Raw genomic sequence first — 21,040 nt, 5'->3', positions numbered from 1 at the left:
TCTCAAGGACCCCTGGCGGTCCCTGGACTTCACTTTGAGAACCACTGATGTACAACAAGACAGATGCAACAATAACCGTCTCGCTGCACATTATACCACTTATTACTTGGCTACTTACTATATGAACAAAGATAATTAGACTTTTATTAGCTTTCAAGCTTGCGCATCTACAGCAACGTAAACAGAGTACGAGTATTCAACAAAAGTTGTGTAATAAGAAGTTATCTAAAATGTTGCCCCCAAAAGTGTCACAAATAGGTTAGAGGTACTGTATATTGTGTTGTTTTAGACAATGTCCCAAAACCTCCGCCCACTGTTTTGTTGTGTCGGATCACCAGTGCCTTACCCCCGTACCTGTTATTGTCGCTCTCCGCTCTCTTGATGGAGGCCCTCAGCTCCTGGTTGGAGGCCTGGATGGCCTCTTTGTCCCTGGCCTCGTCCCCCAGCAGCCTCCTCAGGTCCAGCACCTCTTTGCGTTGGTTGTCCCTCTCCTGGGCACACTCCTGGAGCTCCCTGTGTTCCTCGATCAGCTCCCTGCGGCCCGCATCACGTCCTTCCTCTGCCTCCTGCAGCTGCCTGCGCAGGGCCTCCGCCTTTGAGGCCCAGGATGGACCCGGAACCGAGTCAAATGGAGGGAGGGAGAGAGCAGTGTTATGATAAGACCTTGTGGCATTTGGAAAAGTTAAATCTAATGAAAGTAGGAAATAATAAGCCTTGCCGAGCCATGAGGCCCATAGGGCAGGAGCCCATCTCCTGTTTCTGTAGCGTGAGGTATCTCGATGTACCCCTAGACATGACGCTAGTATGTCACAGGGATTTACCTCCCACCCTTGATGCTGAGTTCCAAGGAGGGAGGCATTGAGTCCCATTTTTTTTTCCCCAAGTCTTTGGTATGACCCCCCCAATACCCTGAATTCTCAGGGCGGACACTCTAACCGCAAGACCGCTGATAACTAATGAAATCTTATCTAATATTCTGCCACAGTTTGTTTGATTTTGAGATGTCATAGGTGAGCACTCGGCGAAAATACAGTAGGCGAACATTCGGCAAAAATAGCATTGTAGATCGGCTATTTCGGCGAAGATATTTAGTGTAGAGGGAGAAAAGGAGGGGACCAAGAACAGACCCCCGGGGAACCCTGGTAAATGAAGTATAGGGGTTCAGTGGTTAAAATATCATCGTCATATGTTTTCTATTAATTATATAATAGGTAATATCTCGGTGTGTTTTCTGTTTTGTTTTAAACTGATCTATTTCAAACAAAAATGTCTAAATGTTTCTATCAGCAGGGCTTACAGATAAAAGTAAAGCCCTCAGTCAGTACGCTATGCAGGTTTATGATGGGTCGTTAATTACAAGTTGTTCACAGGATCAAAAGAATACTTTCATCATTTGAATTGCACTGTGTATTTCCTTCACTAAACACTTTGGAAGAAATCCTGCACCATCCCTTCAGATAACTGGAATATGACTGGCTAGTATTGCTCATTAAATCCAATAGAAGATAACTCATTGGCTCGCATTTGCTTGCACTGATAGAACCCATTAAATTCCACAAAGAATGCTAACAATGGTCGTAAGCTGTTTTTCAGGTTGCTAAAAGGAACAATGGAGAGACTGTATTCCCACATTGAGAATGGAGGTATGCCTTGAATTATCTCAATTGAACTCAATAGGATTATTAATGATTTTAGAGAAGCCCACTTGGAATGATCCATGCAAAAAAGAAAACATGAATCAGGGCAAGAGTTTGGGCTGTTAAGTGCTAAGGACTTGGATTTTGTCGCTATTGGGCAGAAATCTTGTATTTCCCAAACTGTAAAACCCACAGACAGATTTTATTTTTTAAAGATATTCTTTGGGCATTTGCAAGCCTTTACCTTTTTGATAGCAAAAGTGGAGAGAGAGAAAGGGTCAGATTTGAACCAGGGTCCGCTGTGCAAAGACTGAGCCTTAGTGCACTCTACCATCCACTCTACCAGCCCCATCCACAGACAGACTTAACCACTTTCAACCTATATTTTTAGGTGAAATCTGTATTTTATATTATAATATTAAATATATATTAAACTTGGCTAATGGTAGGGCTGGCGGGTGGACCATGGCCCACGTCACTCTGACTCAGACATAATCATAAACAAACCCGATAACGCCCATAAACTGTATAGGCAGGACCACAGCCACGTCACTATGACTCAGAGATAACCATGATAACCAGGTGCCCGCTGTCGAGTACGGGCATAAAAGGGACACAGGTAGACAGACAGATACAGGGTTCTCCATATATGGTCACAAACGGGACACAGACAGACAGGTACAATGAGTACCGGTACTCTGACACAACACTATGACTCAGACATATTGGTCAGATAGGCGGTGTGATGTGAGGGCCACGTAGCAGCCCGAACATCTAGGTCCCAAAAATAGCTATGGCAACGTAGTAAGTTTGTAGACCGGCCACTACTTTTGCATGACACAGTCATACGACACAGTAAAAAATAGGCCATTAATTTAAGAAAAAATATAAAAAGATGAAATATGGAGATACAAGGTTTCAGCCTAAAGGTGACCATTTGAGAGCTCAAACACCACGCCTCCTCCTCCTCCTCTTCTGACGGCTCCACGCTCAGCCTCCGATCCTGTATGACCTATATTCTGTTTTATGGCAACACGTTGTGCATGGCGGTTCAGCCAGAGAACTAGGGAGGACAGAGCTTATCGGGGCCGTGGATAAGAGCCTGTCGGGCCCGCAGCCAGGTGCTGTCTCTCCCCATCTCCCCGGCCGCAGCACGCGGCGCGAAGAATCCTCCACCGGGAACATGATAAACAGCAGCTCCAGGGCGGTGCGGTGGGGGAGGAGGTGAGGGAGGGAGGGAGGGAGGAGGAGGTGGTGCAGGATGAAGAGATGGAGGAGGAGGAGAAGGAGGGGTTGGGTGTTATGATCAGAGGCCACACAAGATGGTGCCTTCTCATAAAATGTAATGGGAGAAAAAGAAAAAAAAATCACTGCCGATATGGCCAGTCATACCTTTTTTTTTGGGTGGAGGGTGAATGAGAAGGCGGGTGGGCAGTGGCCATGATGTTTGTGCTTTTTGCGGAGGAGAGGGACGGGGGACCCTGGGTCCGACTCCTCTCGCTGCTGCTGCCACTGCTGTTGCAGCGGAGAAAATAAACACTCTCCCCAGTGGCTTATTTACACAAGGGGTTAACTCCGACTTTGATTTCATATTACAGTACCAGGGGCGGTCGCCTGACCCCCTCCCTCTCGCTCCCTGTCACACATTCTCACTCCTGCTTTGTCATTGTCTGACATGAGAATCCCAAGCAAAGAGGACGGGGGGGGATTAGTAAAAATAATCAAACAAGAGAGCGAGGCGAGGGATGCCAAATTGGTCTGTGTGGTCGTAGCCTTCTCTAGGAGTCTTCACGTGAGGTCGGGCGGAACATCCTTTCGCGCTGACTCCGCCCGACCTCTCCGCTATATGCTTTGATAAGACTAAGGAGGCAGCGTTTTATTCAAACCAGAAAAGAACCAGCGGGGAGATAAACAACGTGCTCTTTCAAAGGAGACCGGGCCTGTAAATCAACGGGGGTATGGTCAGTTCTGTAAAACAGACAGTTCCATCCAATGAAGTGTCGGTGAGGTTATTATCTCAACAATATGCCCGCGCGGCGCCTGAAATCCTGAACTCAAACAACCCAAACGGATGAAAGGGGATTTTTTTCGCGTGCTAAATCCATACACATTACAGCAGGGCGATTAACAAGCCTGCAGTATCAGCAAAACATGTCACTACGGCCAAAGTTATGGTCTCTAACTGCACTGCTGTGTTTATATCAAGGTCAGCAAGACCCAGTTCTACCTGAAGGGAGGAGGGAGGGAAGGAAGGAAAGAGGGAGAGAGAGAGAGAGAGAGAGAGAGAGAGAGAGAGAGTTGACCTGGCGCCTTTAGAGTGACTGGCACCCCCCATTCTGAAGAGTGGGCTCTGGGCTGTGCACCTGGTGGCATCCTGACGCTAGTAAAACCTCTGTGGCTGTGGCCAATGTCAACAGTGGCCTGTGGTAAATGGCTCTCCTTCGCGCTGGTACTAATTGGTACACCCCCACCCATCCAAATGGCCCAGAACCTGATCCCAGGCCTCCCACGCCATGCCAAGCCAAACAAGCCGGCCAGCTCCCCGCCATCCGTCCGCCTCCGTGCCCCTACAAACAACCTCTGGTCATCTGTCTTGTGACATCCTCCCCGTACATTCTCAGTTTTCCCTTATATTTCATCCGCCAGGCCACCCAAAACCACAGACCCTCGGCCTATAAGAAACATTCACTTTGACACGGGTTGACACTGTTAAAACAAAGATGGGGAACAAAGAGTACAGCAGTGGGAGCTTTGGTTTTTGACGTATCTGCACCTCCTGCAGCGTCTGTTCTCTGTGTTGGTTCAGCTCTATAAGTTGCTCCGTCAAGCTCCTCTTGGCGCTCTCGTGGGTGCTCAGAGACTCCTCAAAGCGAGAGCGCAACTCCTGCAGCTCAGCCTCCAGCCCAGCCATCGTATTCTTCACCAGAGAGACAGAACAGAGAGGAAAATACATTACAGGTTCATGTTCAGAGCCACAGTAGTGCTTCATGTTCAGTACTGCCCACTCCCTGCCATGTTCTTTACCTTGTCCTGCTCCTCTCTGCTCAGAGCGTCTCTCCGCAGGCGCTCCATCTCCATGCCTGCTGTGTCCAGGTCTTGCTGCAGGGCTGCCACTCGCTCTGTTAGAGCAGCCTTCTCGGCCTCCTTCTGGGACAACTCCTGGACCACAAGCAACAAAGATCAGGGTCACCGAATAAGTTTGAGGTCATGCACATTGTAAAGCGCTTTGGAGAAAGGCACTATATAAATTGACAATTTACTAGAGCCCGCCCACCCCGGATATCTGGGTCTGATGATCCCGATCCCGATTTGTATTTATATTTTTTTAAATTAACCACTTAAGCCCTATTCAAAAATCTTCACAAATAGGGTTGAAGCATTGTGAGCTTTTTCTTTTTTATGTTTCAAAACTTTTGGAAATTTTCCAATTACATGGCAGTAGGAACACCAGGTTGAAAGCGGTGAAAAATCGGGACACATCAGCTGCAAAATTGCAGATACAGATGTCGTCAGACGGCCAACGGCCAAAACCGCTATATCGGTCAAGCAATTTACCTTTTTCTATTTACCACAGAACCCCAGCCACCCACCCCGTAAGTAAGTAAGTCAGTAAGTAAGTGCTTCACACGTTTATGAAACACAAAAGCATATCTGTCGGGTGGAAACCTCATATGTCCAAAACTGTAACTTTTCAGGACAAAACAAGTCGATTCGCACCACGTTTCGAGCTTAGCATATCTGCTACTTTTGATGATTTTGTGTGACGCTGAAGTATGATCAAGTAGGGCATCAATCCACAAAAAAAACACAAAAAGTTGAAATATGGAGATAAGAGGTTTCTGCCCGACAGCAACGTTATTAATAATGAAATCATAACAAAATCAAAAGACAAAATAAAACAATCACACACCTGCTGCTTCCGACTCTCGGCCTGCAGGAGGCTCTGGTTGCAGTCATGCTGCAGCCTGGCCAGCTCCTCCTGCACCTGCTGCAGCTCGGCCTCGCTCCGCACGCGCTGCTCCTCACACCGGCTACGCAGCTGATCCTCGGCCTGCTCCCTCTGCAGCGTCAGCTCCGCATGCTGCTGCTCCTGTAAACCGCCCCAAAAGCGCACATGAAAAGCAAAAAAAGAATGAAAAAGGCACACGTGCAAAAGGTATGGGAATAAAAAAGGGTATGTGCATACAAAAAGGCACATAAAAAGGTACAGCACGTCCAAAAAGGTATACATGTACAAAAGGTATGCATGTACACACTCACAAAATGTAACCCACTCAAAAGGTACACAGATGCAAAAAAAGGTACACACCCAAAAAGGTCAAATGTGAAAAGGTACATGCAAAACACACACACACACACACACACACACACACACACACACACACACACACACACACACACACACACACACACACACACACACACACACACACACACACACACACACACACACACACACACACACACACACACACACACACACACACACACATGCAAGCATTCACACACTAACACCCACACACACACACACATATTATACAGCCCTAGTACTGTATGTATGGATGTGCACACTAGTAAAATTCACTGCAGTTGTGTGCAGCATAATGGTGCTTGAGGGGGTTCTTGTACATGCACCCACCCATACCCTGATTGTGTGTTAAAATGATGACGACTTGTGCATCACCATGAGTGGTGATGACCCCCCTCACTGCACCTTTTCCCTGTGTGCCGCCTCCAGCTGCTCTCTGTGAATCTGCTCCCTGTTGTTCAGGGTGACCTGGGCATTCCTCTCCACCTGCGCCAGCTTGTCCTCCAAGACCCCTCGCTCCTGCACCGCCCGTACCACGTGCCGCTCGGCCTCCGCCCGCGTCCGGGCGACATCACCTGCACAGACACATCCACACCCAATCAGAAATACCACGCCATAATCATTGGGACGGACACGTGGGGCGAGGGCTCGTAGCGAGGCCGCTGAGATGTTGCCAGGTTTAGACAAAAATATTGTTTTACGTGCACTGGGGTTCATCTGTAACTTCTTTTATGGAGCTTGCTTAACCCTGCTTATCCATGTCTGTCAGGGTGACGTAGTGGTGGGTGTGGGGTGTGTGTGTGGGGGGGACCCTGGTCAGCTGAGAGGGGCTGCGGTGATCCCTCAGCCCAGCTGCTGCAGAGCTCACAGCTGAAATATGGATCTCTGGTGGCTTGTTGGGGAGGACTCCGGACAGCGGGGCTCTGGGGAGTGTAGGTGTGTGTGTGTGTGTGTGTGTGTGTGTGTGTGTGTGTGTGTGTGTGTGTGTGTGTGTGTGTGTGTGTGTGTGTGTGTGTGTGTGCGTGTGTGTGTGTGTGTGTGTGTGTGTGTGTGTGTGTGTGTGTGTGTGTGTGTGTGTGGGGGTGTGTGTGTGTGTGTGTGTGGGTGGGTGGGGGGTGTCCACTCACACGTCAGGCCCTCGTTAGCTAGCCGCAGGCCGCGCCTCTCCGCCTCCAGCCTGGCGCGCTCCCCCTCCAGAGACGAGGCGAGCTCCTGGCTCTCAAACAGAGCCGTCTCCAAGGAATCCTTCTCCGTCCTGGAACATAGCGGTAAAAGTGGTTGGAGCACTGAAAAAAAACCGAGACCTTTGAAACCCTAGGTGCAGAAGGTCATAAAACCCAATGATCCATGGTTGGCATAGTTTCCAAATAAAACCATACTACTTAAAGCCTCTTGTTACACGAGACAGAGTGCTTCAGTACATGAAATATGCTCCAAGGCTCCAAAATACCTTGAGTACACACTGCCTGTGGGTCTGACGAAGACAAATACCCACAGACATGAGCGTGCGTACACACACACACACACACACACACACACACACACACACACACACACACACACACACACACACACACACACACACACACACACACACACACACACACACACACACACACACACACACACACACACACACACACACACACACACACACACACACACACGCACACACAGAGTACAGGCACACACACACACATACGGTACAGCTCCCTGCACCTTAAAACAGCCAGCTCCTGAGTCAGTCCCCAGGCCTTGCGCTCAGCAGAGGTCAGCTGGACTTCCAGAGCAGCCCTGTCCTTGGCCAGCGCCTCCCTGTCATGCGTGGCTCTGTGCAGAGCCTTGGTCTGCGTGTCCAGCTCCTTCCTGCAAGCACACAGCTGCTCCGACAAGGCCTGCATCTGCCTGTTGGCCTGGAGATCAACACACACAGCAATTTATTTACACATGACACCCCTGGCAACAATATTGTGATTTATATATAGTATTATACCACATGATAATAATAATAAAAAAGAACTATAAAAAGAAATATAATTAGATTAGAAATATGATTAGGAATAGTTTACGTGCTTTTGGTGGAATGTAAAAAGTACACTTTGGACTGGTGCTATGGTGGGAACTCTTTGCGGATTAACCCCCCACCCCCCGCCCCCAAACCCTCTATGTTCTCCCGAAGCTCATTTGGGACGGGATAGTTTTTTTCTTGTCCTGACACTGAACTCGACATGCCCCCTATTTCACTGTTACGCCTGATTTATACTTAGTTGCGTGCCGTGTTGCGCACCGAAAATATCCAAGCTCACAACGTGTCACGCTGCGACGTGCTGTGAGCTTGTAGATCAGCTATTTTTGGTGTGCAACACGGCGCACAACCAAGTATGAATCGACTTTTACAATGCAGAAAATTAAACATGCTCTAACATTTCAGGAAGGCTGATATGTCAAATGGCACGTTCAAGAATTCATAACAATCATACCAGATGCATTGCCCGAAGCAACAACAAAAGAAATGATTAATGGTGTTGGAACAATTTTCCAATAACCCATCAAATCACTATGACAATTTGGACCTACTGTAGGTGAATTAGATAAATATGCAACCACTGTACAACAAGCGATGCTTTAGTTTTTTTTACTTAGTACAAAGACAGCTTTGTACCCTAATAGTTTTTAATACGAATTCAGTTCTGTTTCAGTACAACCAATACGAGGCCATTTGAGGCGCAATCTTTACTTTCTGGTAGCATAGGACCAAAATCACTGACAACCTTACAGTAGCAAGTTATTACTATAATGGCAGACCTTTGCAAACTGCAAATAAGATTAAACAGTTTCAAATCTGCTCACTTTTTTACGCAGCTTCCTGTGAGTCTCAAAGGTTGTGTCTGCTGGTTTGAATCAAGCCAGGATGAGGCTCCATTCTAAAATAGCAGAGTTGTTTACCATGGGCTGTCAGCTCTCAGGATGGCCCAATAGTTCCCTGTAATTCTATAGTGTTCCCTGCTGCATCTTAAAGGCCATTTCCTGACAAAGTATAACACATCCCTCAAAGGTATGCTCTGCAAACGGGCCCCCTCCAACTTCTAAAGTTTCAGGACAATAGCAGTGTTTGAAATGCAATAATCACTGTAATTTGTTGAAAACGAACTAACCAAATATTAGTGCAAGGTGTCTCTCAGCCTCTCCTTGGGTAAATATGATAAATCGGGTCGATGTAAGTGGACGCATTGCACCGCTGTTATGGATATGAATAGCTCCCAATAAGGGGAATGAAACACGAGCCTTGGCGAGAGTGAGGCCATTTTGCAAGGCTTGTTTTAGACACAGTCCATTTATTTTCACAGGTATAAGCTGTCTGAAAATGTTTGGAGGAGATTTGTCAAAGAGCTGTGTAGAGCTGCAGAAGTCCCTGCAGAGATCGACGTGGATATCCCCGGTTTCACACTCCAGAACAGATAATAAAACAGAACGGAATTCCTTCCATTCCTAGAGGAGAGAGAGGAAACAGGCTTTCGAAGGAGGTGGGCATGTGAAGTACTGTAAGTGCTAATTTATTGCCTCTGTCACTTACACTCTTCTGCTCGGATATTAAATGTCTGTAATATCTATTTATCCTTTCCAGCTCACATTTGTGCACAAGGATCCCCTGCCTCCGCGTGTCCCAGGCCGCTCATAAAACACAGCGCAGGCCCAAAACACCCCTTCGTATCCCGTTCGGTGGGGTGGGAGGTGTTGAGTGCCGTGGCAGATGTGTCCAATATCTCCTATTAGTTTTAATGTGACAACAAGGCCTGTAAACCTGCTGAAAGCTGTTAATAATTCTCAGCACGATTCTCCCAGGTGGTGGGAGCTGGGATGGGAGGGGAAGGGAGGCGGTGGTGTGGCTGAAGAGGGGCCCTCGGGGGCCCGGGGGTTCTGACCTGTGCGTGCTGCTCCAGGGCCTGAGTGTTCTCCTTCTGCAGCAGGCTGAGCTCGGCCTCCTGTCTCTGACGCGCCTCCTGCAGGTGGCTGTAGGAGCTTTCCAGGGTGCACCTCTCGGCCGTCAGGCACATCAGGTCGTGTTGCAGGCACCCTGTCTCCTCCCTGGCTGCCACCCGCTCCAGTTCAGCCTCCCGTCTGCGTTCAGCCAGCTCAGCTTTCTCCCCCTCTGTCTGGAAGCAAACAAGAACAAAAGACATAAAAGTAAATTATGACTGGGATAACCTTTTGGCGCCCAGACCGGCCGGGCAGCGTTGGATGCGCTTCCCCAGTCCGGATACAACGAGCCGTCCTGGTACAGTACGACCCACCGTTCGGGTGCTATCGCCGTTTGAAGATTAAAATCGTAGATCTAAAGCAACGGACAGCGAAAGCTGACTGTGTCCTCTCTGAGGAAAGCTGTGGCCAGAATAGCTCTATATCCAGGATTTTATCATTGATTGCCAGAATTATTTCAGATTTTTTGCAGTTTCATGCCAGGGTTTTTACATTGAAAAAAAAAAGTACTCAGGAGCTGAGATACAAAATGTTTAAGTTTTTTTGTAAAACTTTTTTTTTCTTAAAAACGAGTTAACTCGATCTTGGCAATCAAGTGATAGATTTTAAAAACGAGTAAAAACGAGTTAACTCGTTCTTGGCAATCAATGTGTTAACTCATTCACTGCCAAGGACGACTTTTACGACGAAAACAAAGGAGCCCACACTGCCACGGAAGATTTTTTCCCGGGTGTTTCTACTAGATGGCGCTCTTTGCTGTCACATGAGTGACCATTTCATCCCCAGATGCACGCAGAACCAGGAGATCACGTGATCCCAAGATGTACAGCTCCATTCACTTCCTGGTTAACGTATTTGGGAAATCGCCTGTATCTCGCCTCCTCATGTATTTTTGACGAGACATGCTATTTTCAACGGCCTATAACAAGCGAACGGAGGGTCGCGATGACATTTTTTTTTTTTGCGGAAGCACAGTGAAACCCCCCGTGATTACCAATGATCAGGGGATCGATCATACATACTCTATCTCTATCACTGCACTCGTCTGCTACACGTTGGTCGGGGTGCCTGTTCAGTGGGATGAACTTGGAGGAATAGAGTGTTCCTCTGCATCCATTGCGTCTTCCCAGTGAAACTCCTCACTGTCAGATGCAGGGATGCATTAGTCATGGGACGCGGTAACACACCGTGCAACCCCTTTTTTGAGCAGGAGCACGCGCACGCACATGCATTGATTTAAAACAACCCCTAATTCACACCTCAACAAAGTTTACAAAGGCTCCCGACTGCAGGGTGTCACACCAGCGTAAAAAAATAACATAGGAATGAGCCTAGATGCATATCAATTGTCCATTGTGTGACCTGTAGTGTAGGTGTTAAGCGACGTGCGCGTGACGTGACGTCATTAAAATAGAGTCCCACCACTAACAAAATCACCAATACAACACTGGTCAGATGACAGGAAGCGGCCTTGACATCAAGGGTTCCGCGTATTAGTGGAGACATGTGGATGCCTTTACTCTCCCTAGGTCCAACTGTAGGAGATGGCAGTGACAAGGGACTAGAATACACAGGAAATTGGGAATTGTCATGACGACTAAATGAGTGCAACTTGCACCAACGTTCCAGGCCAAAAACATGCTGTGGCTGACCTGCAGCAGAATGCGGTTGAGTTCCACCTTGTCGTTGGCTAAGCCTTCGCTCAGGGCGGCCATTTTGGCTAGGGAGTCCCTTAAGGCAGCTTCCTGGCTCTGCAGTTTGGTGAGGGCCAACTCCTGCTCAGCACTCTGGGACTCCAACTGTGGAGCGGAAATACCATGAGGATTCAAAGTATAATCAGGAGAGAGAAGCCCACAAAGATCATTTATCTTCAATTTCAGTGTTTCGGTTCCAATTCTGTCCGCTCTTTTATTTTATTTTTTATTTATTTTTTGGTACAATCACTTGCAGTTTCACTTGTTTATCCTGTGTCCTGTGTTCTCTCTCATGATTGGATAAAATTGGTATCCTGACCTAAAAATGTATTTTCTGTTTAATAAATACCTGGCGAGACGGGGAGACCCGTTACTGAACAAACTCTCTATATAGCATTGAGAACTATTTAACATATACTTAATTAAGAAATAAATATCACTTAAGTTACACCCACTTTACATTATCACTGAGGATTTTAGTGTAGACACAGACCCTTACAGGACTGTAACTCTGTGAGTGTACAAATGGAACAAAATGGAACAGTGGCTCCATTTGTACAATATTAGAGTTACATTTACACCAAACATGTTTTTTTTTGTAAATTAATGGAGTAGTTCACCCAAAAAAAAAAATCTATCAATTACACACCCCATTAAGCCTTGAATTCATGGAGATTTTTTAGTCTTAGTCGCATTCCTGAGCCAATAATTTGATGACCAGGTCATCGGTCAGTAGGAGACTCAGTAGGAAACTCCTCTTTGAGACTCTTTGAGTCAAAAAAATATCCATTAATTCAAGGCTTCATGGGGTGTGTAATCGATAGAAAATAGGTCATTTTTTGGGTGAACTACTCCTTTAATACCCCACTTCCTCATACAAAAGCGTCACACAAAAGTAGTGAAAATATCAGATCTACAAGCACACACAACGCCTTCTTTTTACTTTTAAAAAAGAATACCGTAATAAAAAAGGAACTATTTTGGACATACAAGGTTTCCACCCGACAGCGACAATATCAAAATGGGGGATCTTGAAATGAAAGAAAAGGTTGAGCATCAAGCCGGTCTCTACCTTGCTGAGAGCCAGGGCCAGGCTGGCCTTGTCATCTTCCAACAGCTCCTTCTGCAGGGTGAGCTGACTCAGAGCCTCCTTCACCTTCACCAGCTCCCTGCGCACATCAGAGTGTTTCCCCTCCAGCTGCTCCAGACTCCTCTCACTGAAACACACACACACACACACACACACACACACACACACACACACACACACACACACACACACACACACACACACACACACACACACACACACACACACACACACACACACACACACACACACGTAAACACACACATAAACACAAACACAAGCACATACTGTAGGTTATTTATATGAACAGTAATCTATTTCCACTTTGAGAGATGGAGAGACACTGATGCCAAAGGCCAGAAAACTACAGAGTTTCTTTTGTGCTGCGTTGCATGCCCTGCACTCATTCTCCGCTAATCACATTTATGTAGCAAAGGAAAAGCTCACGAGAGAGCGACAGACAGACAGACAGACAGACAGACAGACAGACAGACAGACAGACAGACAGACAGACAGACAGACAGACAGACAGACAGACAGACAGACAGACAGACAGACAGACAGACTGACAGACAGAGAGGCCGATATATAGACAGACACAGAAAGGTTGGGGTTAGGGTTAGGATTAGGAGTTAGGGTTTATCTAATTTATACTTATTTGCGCACTGGTATCGTGCACTGAACATAGCTGATCTACAAGCTATGTTCGGCAACGCATGAGTTTGTAGATCAGCAATTTTTTACTATAGGGTTTTGATTGACTGAGTGAATACTTTATTAGTCAAAAAATGTAAACAGCACGGTAAAACGTTTAGGCTAAAAGTAAAACACAAAAAAGTCCTGGGGACTTGTTTCCATTGTGGTCTTATGTATTCATTATCCTATTAGGGTTAACACTTTTGTTGTTGTAAAAATGGCATTCATAAAATCGATGTCCTAAAATGTTGACGTCCAAGTCCAAGTATAGTTATACAAACTTGTGCGTGCGTGCGTGCGTGCGTGCGTGCGTGCGTGCGTGCGTGCGTGCGTGCGTGCGTGCGTGCGTGCGTGCGTGCGTGCGTGCGTGCGTGCGTGCGTGCGTGCGTGCGTGCGTGCGTGCGTGCGTGCGTGCGTGCGTGCGTGCGTGCGTGCGTGCGTGCGTGCGTGCGTGCGTGCGTGCGTGCGTGCGTGCGTGCGTGCGTGCGTGCGTGCGTGCGTGCGTGCGTGCGTGCGTGCGTGCGTGCGTGCGTGCGTGCGTGCGTGCGTGCGTGCGTGCGTGCGTGCGTGCGTGCGTGCGTGCGTGCGTGCGTGCGTGCGTGCGTGTGTGTGTGTGGGCTTAACCGTACCCTCTCTGGGCCTCGGTGCGCTGCCGTGCCAGCTGCCTCTCCAAGTCCTCCCTCTGCTGCCTGAGGAGGTCCCTCTGTCTCTGGAGCTCCAGCGACGAGCCCCGCAGCACCTCCAGCTCTGCATGCTGGGAGTTCAGCTCCTGCTGCAGACCCGCCAGCAGCTTCTCCACACCCACCTTCTCACTGTGAGGAGCAGGGAGGGAGAGGGGGGGGGGGGGGAGACACACACAGAGATGGAGGTGGGGAGACAGACAGAGAGAGACAGACAGAGAGAGAGAGAGAAAGAGGGACAGACAGACAGAGAGAGACAGACAGACAGAGAGAGACAGACAGACAGACAGACAGACAGACAGACAGACAGACAGACAGACAGACAGACAGACAGACAGACAGACAGACAGACAGACAGACAGACAGACAGACAGACAGACAGACAGACAGACAGACAGACAGACAGACAGACAGACAGACAGACAGACAGAAATAAATAGAGAGAGAGACAGAGACAGAGATGGACGGAGAAAGTGAGAGAGACAAACAGAAGAGAGAGAGAGAGAAAGCCGATCTTCGTTTTTCCATATCACAGTAATCATCATCATCTTCATAATGCCTGATGGTTGGTTTAAAACGAACGCAAAGCACATTTTACTTTAAATTAATACTGCTGAAAAGTGCATTTTATGTGAACTGTGTGTTTTTCATTATGGTTCATTTTCGGCACGGTGCTTGCATGTCGTCCCAGTGTATATTTGTAAACACTGGACTGTGTATATGGTAAGGGACTTTACTGTTTATGTACAAAGTACACTAGCGGAACAGAGCTACGGTACACAAGTCGTACCTTTTGGATGAGAAATGCACTATTATTGTATTTTATGGGATTATGTGATTTGTTTTGTTAATGCTTTGCCATTGGTTCCTCGGATTAGGTTTAATGTGATGGTCTGTGTGAAGAATGACCCGGCGGGATCAAGATTTCTGAAAGGAAACCAATCAGTTCATTCACAATCATGGCACTCATCACAGCAAAGGCCTGATCATCTTTCTAACCCCCCGCCCCAAAAAACTGAAACAGATCTGTCTTCTACACAAAACCCTCAGTGTTCATTTATCCTCATGTAACTCTGGGAGTATACAAATTACGGGTCCATTTGGTTACATTTGTATACTCTCAGAGTTAAATGAACCCCAGATGTACTGTACCTGGAGACGCGCTCCAGAGAGGAGCGATATCTGCTGCTCTCCTGGTGGCTCTCCTCCAGGGCTTTCTTCTGCACCTCCTGGACGCGCCGCTCCAGCTCCCTCCTCTCCACCTCCCTCTCCTGCAGGTGGCTACGCAGCGTGTCCGCCTGCTCCAGGGCGGCATCCAGGCGGCCACGCAGGTCCTGCGTTTTTTTGGAGGTCGATTGGTTTGGTTTGTTGCCGTTAGCTTATGCCCCGGGGCACCCCGTGTTAGCTATCTGAACCCATCTCATACAGGATGATTACTACTGTATAAATATGTTTCCTGTAGTCTCTGATTTGTTTCTCAGAAAATATGTTTCTCTCACAAATAAAGTATGATGAGAAACGGTTACTGCGTATTGTATACCAGGGGTTCCCAAACTTTTTTAGCGGAGACCCAAAAGATACATTTGGTGTCTCCGCAGCAGGACCCAAACTTATCTATAAGCTCACAACGTGCATTGCAAGCTTGTAGATCTGCTATTTTCACTATTTCAAAAGTTTTTTATATGTATGGGTTTTTTTCTGGGGGGGGGGTTCTGAAATTGTATTTCTATTTTTTCTGAAATAATAATAGAAAGATATTGAAGGAAATACCAAATTTTTTTTATTTTATTCGATCATGACCCATAAAAATGTCTCCACAACCCCAAAATGGGACTCCTGATGGGGAAACACTGTTGTAGACACAGAATTTTTTTTTGTCAGACCTGTGTTTGTTTGTGGCGCTGGGAGAGGGCACTCTGTACAGTCACCACCACACTGTTCCTCTGGGGAGACCGGCCACAGAGAGGAGAAGATGAGGACGTGGCATCAGAGCTACCGATGTCACTTTCGTCACCAACCAACTGGACAGAAGGCAGGTGAAGGGAGAAAGAAAGAACCTCGATTTTCATTACAACAAAAAACAAAAAAAAACCAACCAAGCCTGCGCATAGTTCTGCTCTGACCTGGTGAACATGACGTAAGACTTGCTGGAGGCCTTGGATGTCCTCGCGGAGGGCATCCATCTCCGCCCTGTCCTCCGCTCGGCTCGTCTCCTGCGCAGGAAACCATTGAAGTCAGATAAGCACACATCGAGCACCGATGACATTCGCCAGACCGCGGGCCGGCAGACGAGGAAGTCTTGGAGATTATCAAGAAGACTAGGGGTCCAGACTACATCCTCCACCCCCCTCTCTCTCTCTCTCCCCGGTTTAGCCCCCACCCACTACGCCCCCATCCCGCGACCCCACCCCCGTCCAGCCCCGATCCCCAGGGTCCCACCATCTTGTCCAGGCTGATCTGCATGGTGCTGAGGCTCGTGTCCTTCTCACTGCCCTGGCTGCGGAGGTGCTTCACCATGTCGGTCAGCTCCAGGATCCTGGACACACGAAACGCAAACACACAGACGCACACGTGCCAAAAGCATGCCGATGCACGCACGCATGCACATTGCCGATACACACAAGCCCATACATAACACATGCACAAACACACACAAAAGAGAAGACCATCAATGCTATCATATTCTCTGCAGAACTCACTAAGATACCAACAAGATTAGAGTTGACATTTGATAAGATCAAAAGCTAACTGCAGTCTAATGCACAAAGGCCACTTGTCAGTAGTATTGATATTCTCGAGCTCCTCTGGCTGAAGAGCACAGGAGATGATACCACAAGGAACGGTTTGTCTTTTTCCCTTCTATATTAATCTCACAGTCGTGCTTCACAGAAGAATCTCCCTGTTGTGCGGCACCTCTACTGATCAAAGTCAAATTTGAAAAGATCGGGGAGGTGTGCGTGTGTGGGAGGCGGTGGGGATCCATTTAGCTCCAGATCAAATTCGGCTCCTGTGTCAATCATGGAAGGGCTGCGAATGCTGCCGTTGATCAAAGAATTGCATGACCTTCTGCACAAGCATTTCAAGTAATGTTTCCTATGCTTTTTTATCTCTTGCATGCTCCTTCATGATCGGCGAGCAACGACCCAAACATCTGCTAAATAAGACAGAGATAGATACCTTAGATAGAGAGGGGGGAGAGAGAGAGAGAGAGAGAGAGAGAGAGAGAGAGAGAGAGAGAGAGAAACACGACACAAAACACAGGAAGTAAACTCCTGGTGAACTCCTGTACCTGGAGTTGAGCTCCACTTTCTCTGCCTCCCAGCGTCCCTGCAACTGCATGGCTTCCTTCAGTTTGTCCTTCAGCTGTCTCTCCAGCGCGGGCACCTCCACGCCACTGGAGGCGCTCTGCTGCGTCGCCACGGCCTCCAGGCTCACGCAGGCCACATGCAGCTGGCGGCCGGCGGTGACGCACTCCCCGCGCATGTCGGAGAGTGACCTACGGACGAGAGACGCGGCAACATATTAGGGGGGGTGGGGGGTCTCGGGGGTGGGCGCATGACACTACTCGTCAAAGATCTGAAGGGGTAAAGGAAGCAGACTTGCTGATTTTGTTGGTACATTTGTGAGCCATCAGTCTAATTAGAAAGCAGTCTGTTTGTATTTGAACAGAACGGATGCCTGTAGCGATTAAGCTCCATGGCCGTGGCTCACTTTGAACTCGTCTCCTGAGCGACTTAAGAACCTCCGACGTGATCGTGGCTGTCCATGAACTGAGTAATCTCTATTATTGCAAATTAACCCGTAGTGCCGCTCACCGCGGCTCGGTATGACATAAGCCAAGTCCTATAGGGTTCAGCTCGCTCCTGATGGATGACTCCAAGAGCGAGCAGAGGCACCTTAAACCATCTGTCCCTCGGTGAAGTAACAATGAGCAGGGGAGCAGGCGAATCCCCCCCCCCTCACTTTGATCCCCTGGCTGGGATGGATGGCTGTGGTTGGAGGGTTGAGGGGTAGGGGAAGGGGGGTAGCTGTGGAATCCTGAGTTTCAGGAGGGGATTCTGGCTGTGTGCCCGCACTCACCTGTCAGTGAAAGTCCTTAGCTGGGTGAAAGTGCTCCGCAGGGAGGCGGCCTGGCGCCACAGCGCTCTGATGCGGGTCTGCTCGCGACCCAGCCGGGAGGCGCACGTCTGGAGGGGGAGACAAGGGGACAAGGAAACGTGAGGAGAGGTAGCTGGGGGTAGCTGGTGATGGCTTTGGTGATGCTCAACATCTACAGTTGGTGCACTACAGTATAAATGTCGCTTCACTGTGATCCCAAACAAGATACTGTACAACGTCGACACTCGTGGACACACTGGAAACCCATACAAACAACTGGCTTTTCCTGTATCAACAGTTGAGGCCCGTTTACAGCATGGACGCCAGATTGTTTGTGCTGTGCAAAAAAAAAAGAAAGAAAGAAAGAAATCTCCCCCCTTTTTTCAGCGATTGGAATGTTTTCACAGGAAACATCAGCTCAAAAATCATAGCAATGAAATGAAGGAGAAAAAATAAAAAACAAAAACGAATGAGGGCGAATTGACAAAACAGGGCTATGAATGGAATTCCTACCCCATGTGAACTCAGTGGGGGTTTAATTGTGCAATCTTTCCGCGGAGAGGAGAGGAGAGGAGAGGAGAGGAGAGGAGAGGAGAGGAGAGGAGAGGAGAGGAGAGGAGAGGAGAGGAGAGGAGAGGAGAGGAGGCTGAACTCGTGCACTGGTTTTCACACTGTATTGTTTTTCCCAACTCAAACTCCTCCTCACTCCTGCGGAACCAGCTCACCTCCTGCTCTCTGCGCAGTCGGGCGTCCTTCAGCTCGGCGTCCTCGAGGGCCTTCCTCAGGCTCGCTGTGAGGCCCTGGTTGGCTACGCCTGCTCGCCCCAGCTGTTCCCTGAGCATGGAGTTGACCTGGCTGAGGTCAGCGCACCTGGGGAAAAGAGCGGCCTCGTTACCCAGCTGCCAGTAGGCACAAGACCCTCACCTGCCAAACGCTATTGTACTTGGCCTCCTCTCCTTCCTCTTCCTCCCCGGCCACCCTGACTCAGTGGTGGACAGTAACAAAGTACTTTCCAAGTATTTATTTGAGTACTGTAGTTAAGTTAAAAAAAATTGTACCTGTACTTTACTTGAGTATTTGTATTAGTGGATACCTATGCCTTTCACAGCACTTCATTTCAGAGTAAAATATCCTTTAGACCTTCTATTTTCGATGAATGTTCACCCCGGAAGAGGGACGCTAGGGTTTTCGTGTGTGACATTTTAGAACATTTTGAGAAATGTTCCATTACCACTCAGCCACAATCTGTTCATGCCACTTTTGACACCACTACATTTCTAGGAAGGGAAAAAGTACATTATGAATTAACCACTCAAGCCCTATTTCAAACATTGTGAAATGAACAGATCTACAAGCTCACAATGTGTCATGGTGTGATGCGTTATGAACTTGTAGATCTGCAATTTTTCTGAAAAAAAAAATCTTAGATGTTTTGGGGAAAATATCAAAATTTCAATACAGCAATGAACTGATATTAAAAAGAAAATGTACTTACCGTAAAATGTACTTACCGTAATTGATGATTGTAATTTGTACGTTTAAATACTGTACTAAGTATTCTTAAAAGCAAGTAAAGTACTGAATACTTTACAAAATAATAAAAATAATTATATTTTACATAATATAATTTGACAGAGCAACTTTCACTCGTAGTTGAGTAATATGTGACCAAGAGTATCTAGACTCAAGTACTGGGGTTGAGTACTTTGTCCACCAGTGCCCAGCAGCCAGTAGGCACAAGACCCTCACCTGCCAAACGCTATTGTAAATGCCCCCTTCCCCCCCCCCCCTCCTTTTCCTCTTCCTCCCCAGCCACCCTGACTCCATCATTCGTGTGGCCGCTGTGGCCCTCCTACATTTATGGCCCCATAATCCCAGCTTTAGATCCGCCCTCGCCAGCCACGCTCGCAGTGAGTGAACATGTGTGACAGTTTTATAAAGTCTGTGTCAACTCGCTCCTAATTTCAAACAGATTTGCTTGTAAGAGTCATTTGCAAAAATGTTTACATCACTCTCACGCTCCGCACACACCCTGTCACAGCGGAGCGTGCCAGCTCCCTCCATGTTCAGCTATCTGTTTGAGAGGGAGCCAAACCAGTGTTTGCGTGTATGACACTGTGGTTAGAGGGAAACAAGAAGAAAGGAAGGGAGGATGGGAGGAGGGGGGGGGGGGGTGCTTTTCCCAGAATACATGAGCAACAGGTAACTAGGTTCAGAGCGTTGCCGACACTATTCCCCGCGTGGCAAGCGGCTCCCAGGCAGTAGGAGTGATCGGGGCCTTGGCGCGCACATCGGTTTCTGCCCATAACCGTTTCAATTAGAGCTCTGCAACGCCATAAATCACAGGGCTTTAAAAGCTGGCATCAGGTGTGGAGGTCGGCCCCCGCTCAGTGTGAGGCATCATTAAAGTGTCTTGGTGGAGGCAGCCAACCCCCGGTCTCACTAATTAACTCTGACAAATTGGATGCTGACATTATCTACCAAGGCCAGGGTTCGGCGTTCCCCCAGGTCCTCTCCTTCCAGTCTCCGCATGGAAAACAAAACAAAAAAAAAAACTGTGGAAAAGCCGGGAGAAGTGCTGGGAATGCCTCTGGCACAGTTCTCAGAAACATTTCGGACTGGTTGTTTTTTGCCTCTAAACGAGGAACAGAAAGTTCCTTTTCGAACAGGCTTATCATTCACATGTCGGTGAATTTATTGTTGTTTTTTAGTTGACCCCTTAAGCCCAATTTTATACTTTGGCTTTTCAAAAATAGCCGATCTACAACCTCAGAACGTGTCACATCACTCCACATTGGCAGCTTGTAGATCATGCAATCTTTGAAACGAATTGAGTAATTTTGAAAAATCCCCTGCTA

General features: G+C 47.8%; 1 protein-coding gene across 1 annotated transcript in view; it reads right to left on the bottom strand.

Annotated features, from left to right (window-relative positions):
• Positions 1–21,040, bottom strand: part of crocc2 (ciliary rootlet coiled-coil, rootletin family member 2) — a gene marked incomplete at both ends in the record, with an annotated part of 47,311 nt that overhangs the window by 10,727 nt on the left and 15,544 nt on the right. The window contains 18 exons of the mRNA XM_080430532.1: positions 355–593; positions 4,411–4,554; positions 4,662–4,796; positions 5,548–5,727; positions 6,352–6,521; positions 7,074–7,201; positions 7,666–7,859; positions 9,870–10,100; positions 11,577–11,723; positions 12,691–12,835; positions 14,034–14,216; positions 15,237–15,418; positions 15,968–16,105; positions 16,208–16,297; positions 16,524–16,620; positions 17,374–17,580; positions 18,165–18,271; positions 18,908–19,052. Coding sequence (XP_080286658.1) covers positions 355–593; positions 4,411–4,554; positions 4,662–4,796; positions 5,548–5,727; positions 6,352–6,521; positions 7,074–7,201; positions 7,666–7,859; positions 9,870–10,100; positions 11,577–11,723; positions 12,691–12,835; positions 14,034–14,216; positions 15,237–15,418; positions 15,968–16,105; positions 16,208–16,297; positions 16,524–16,620; positions 17,374–17,580; positions 18,165–18,271; positions 18,908–19,052 — 2,862 coding nt within the window. The remainder of the gene's footprint in view (positions 1–354; positions 594–4,410; positions 4,555–4,661; positions 4,797–5,547; positions 5,728–6,351; positions 6,522–7,073; positions 7,202–7,665; positions 7,860–9,869; positions 10,101–11,576; positions 11,724–12,690; positions 12,836–14,033; positions 14,217–15,236; positions 15,419–15,967; positions 16,106–16,207; positions 16,298–16,523; positions 16,621–17,373; positions 17,581–18,164; positions 18,272–18,907; positions 19,053–21,040) is intronic.

Source organism: Gymnoscopelus braueri (assembly GCF_963280865.1).
Source record: "Gymnoscopelus braueri genome assembly, chromosome: 6".
Classification (NCBI taxonomy): domain Eukaryota; kingdom Metazoa; phylum Chordata; class Actinopteri; order Myctophiformes; family Myctophidae; genus Gymnoscopelus; species Gymnoscopelus braueri.
The sequence above is the reverse complement of the archived record's forward strand: the minus strand, read 5'-3'. Positions and strand labels throughout refer to the sequence as shown.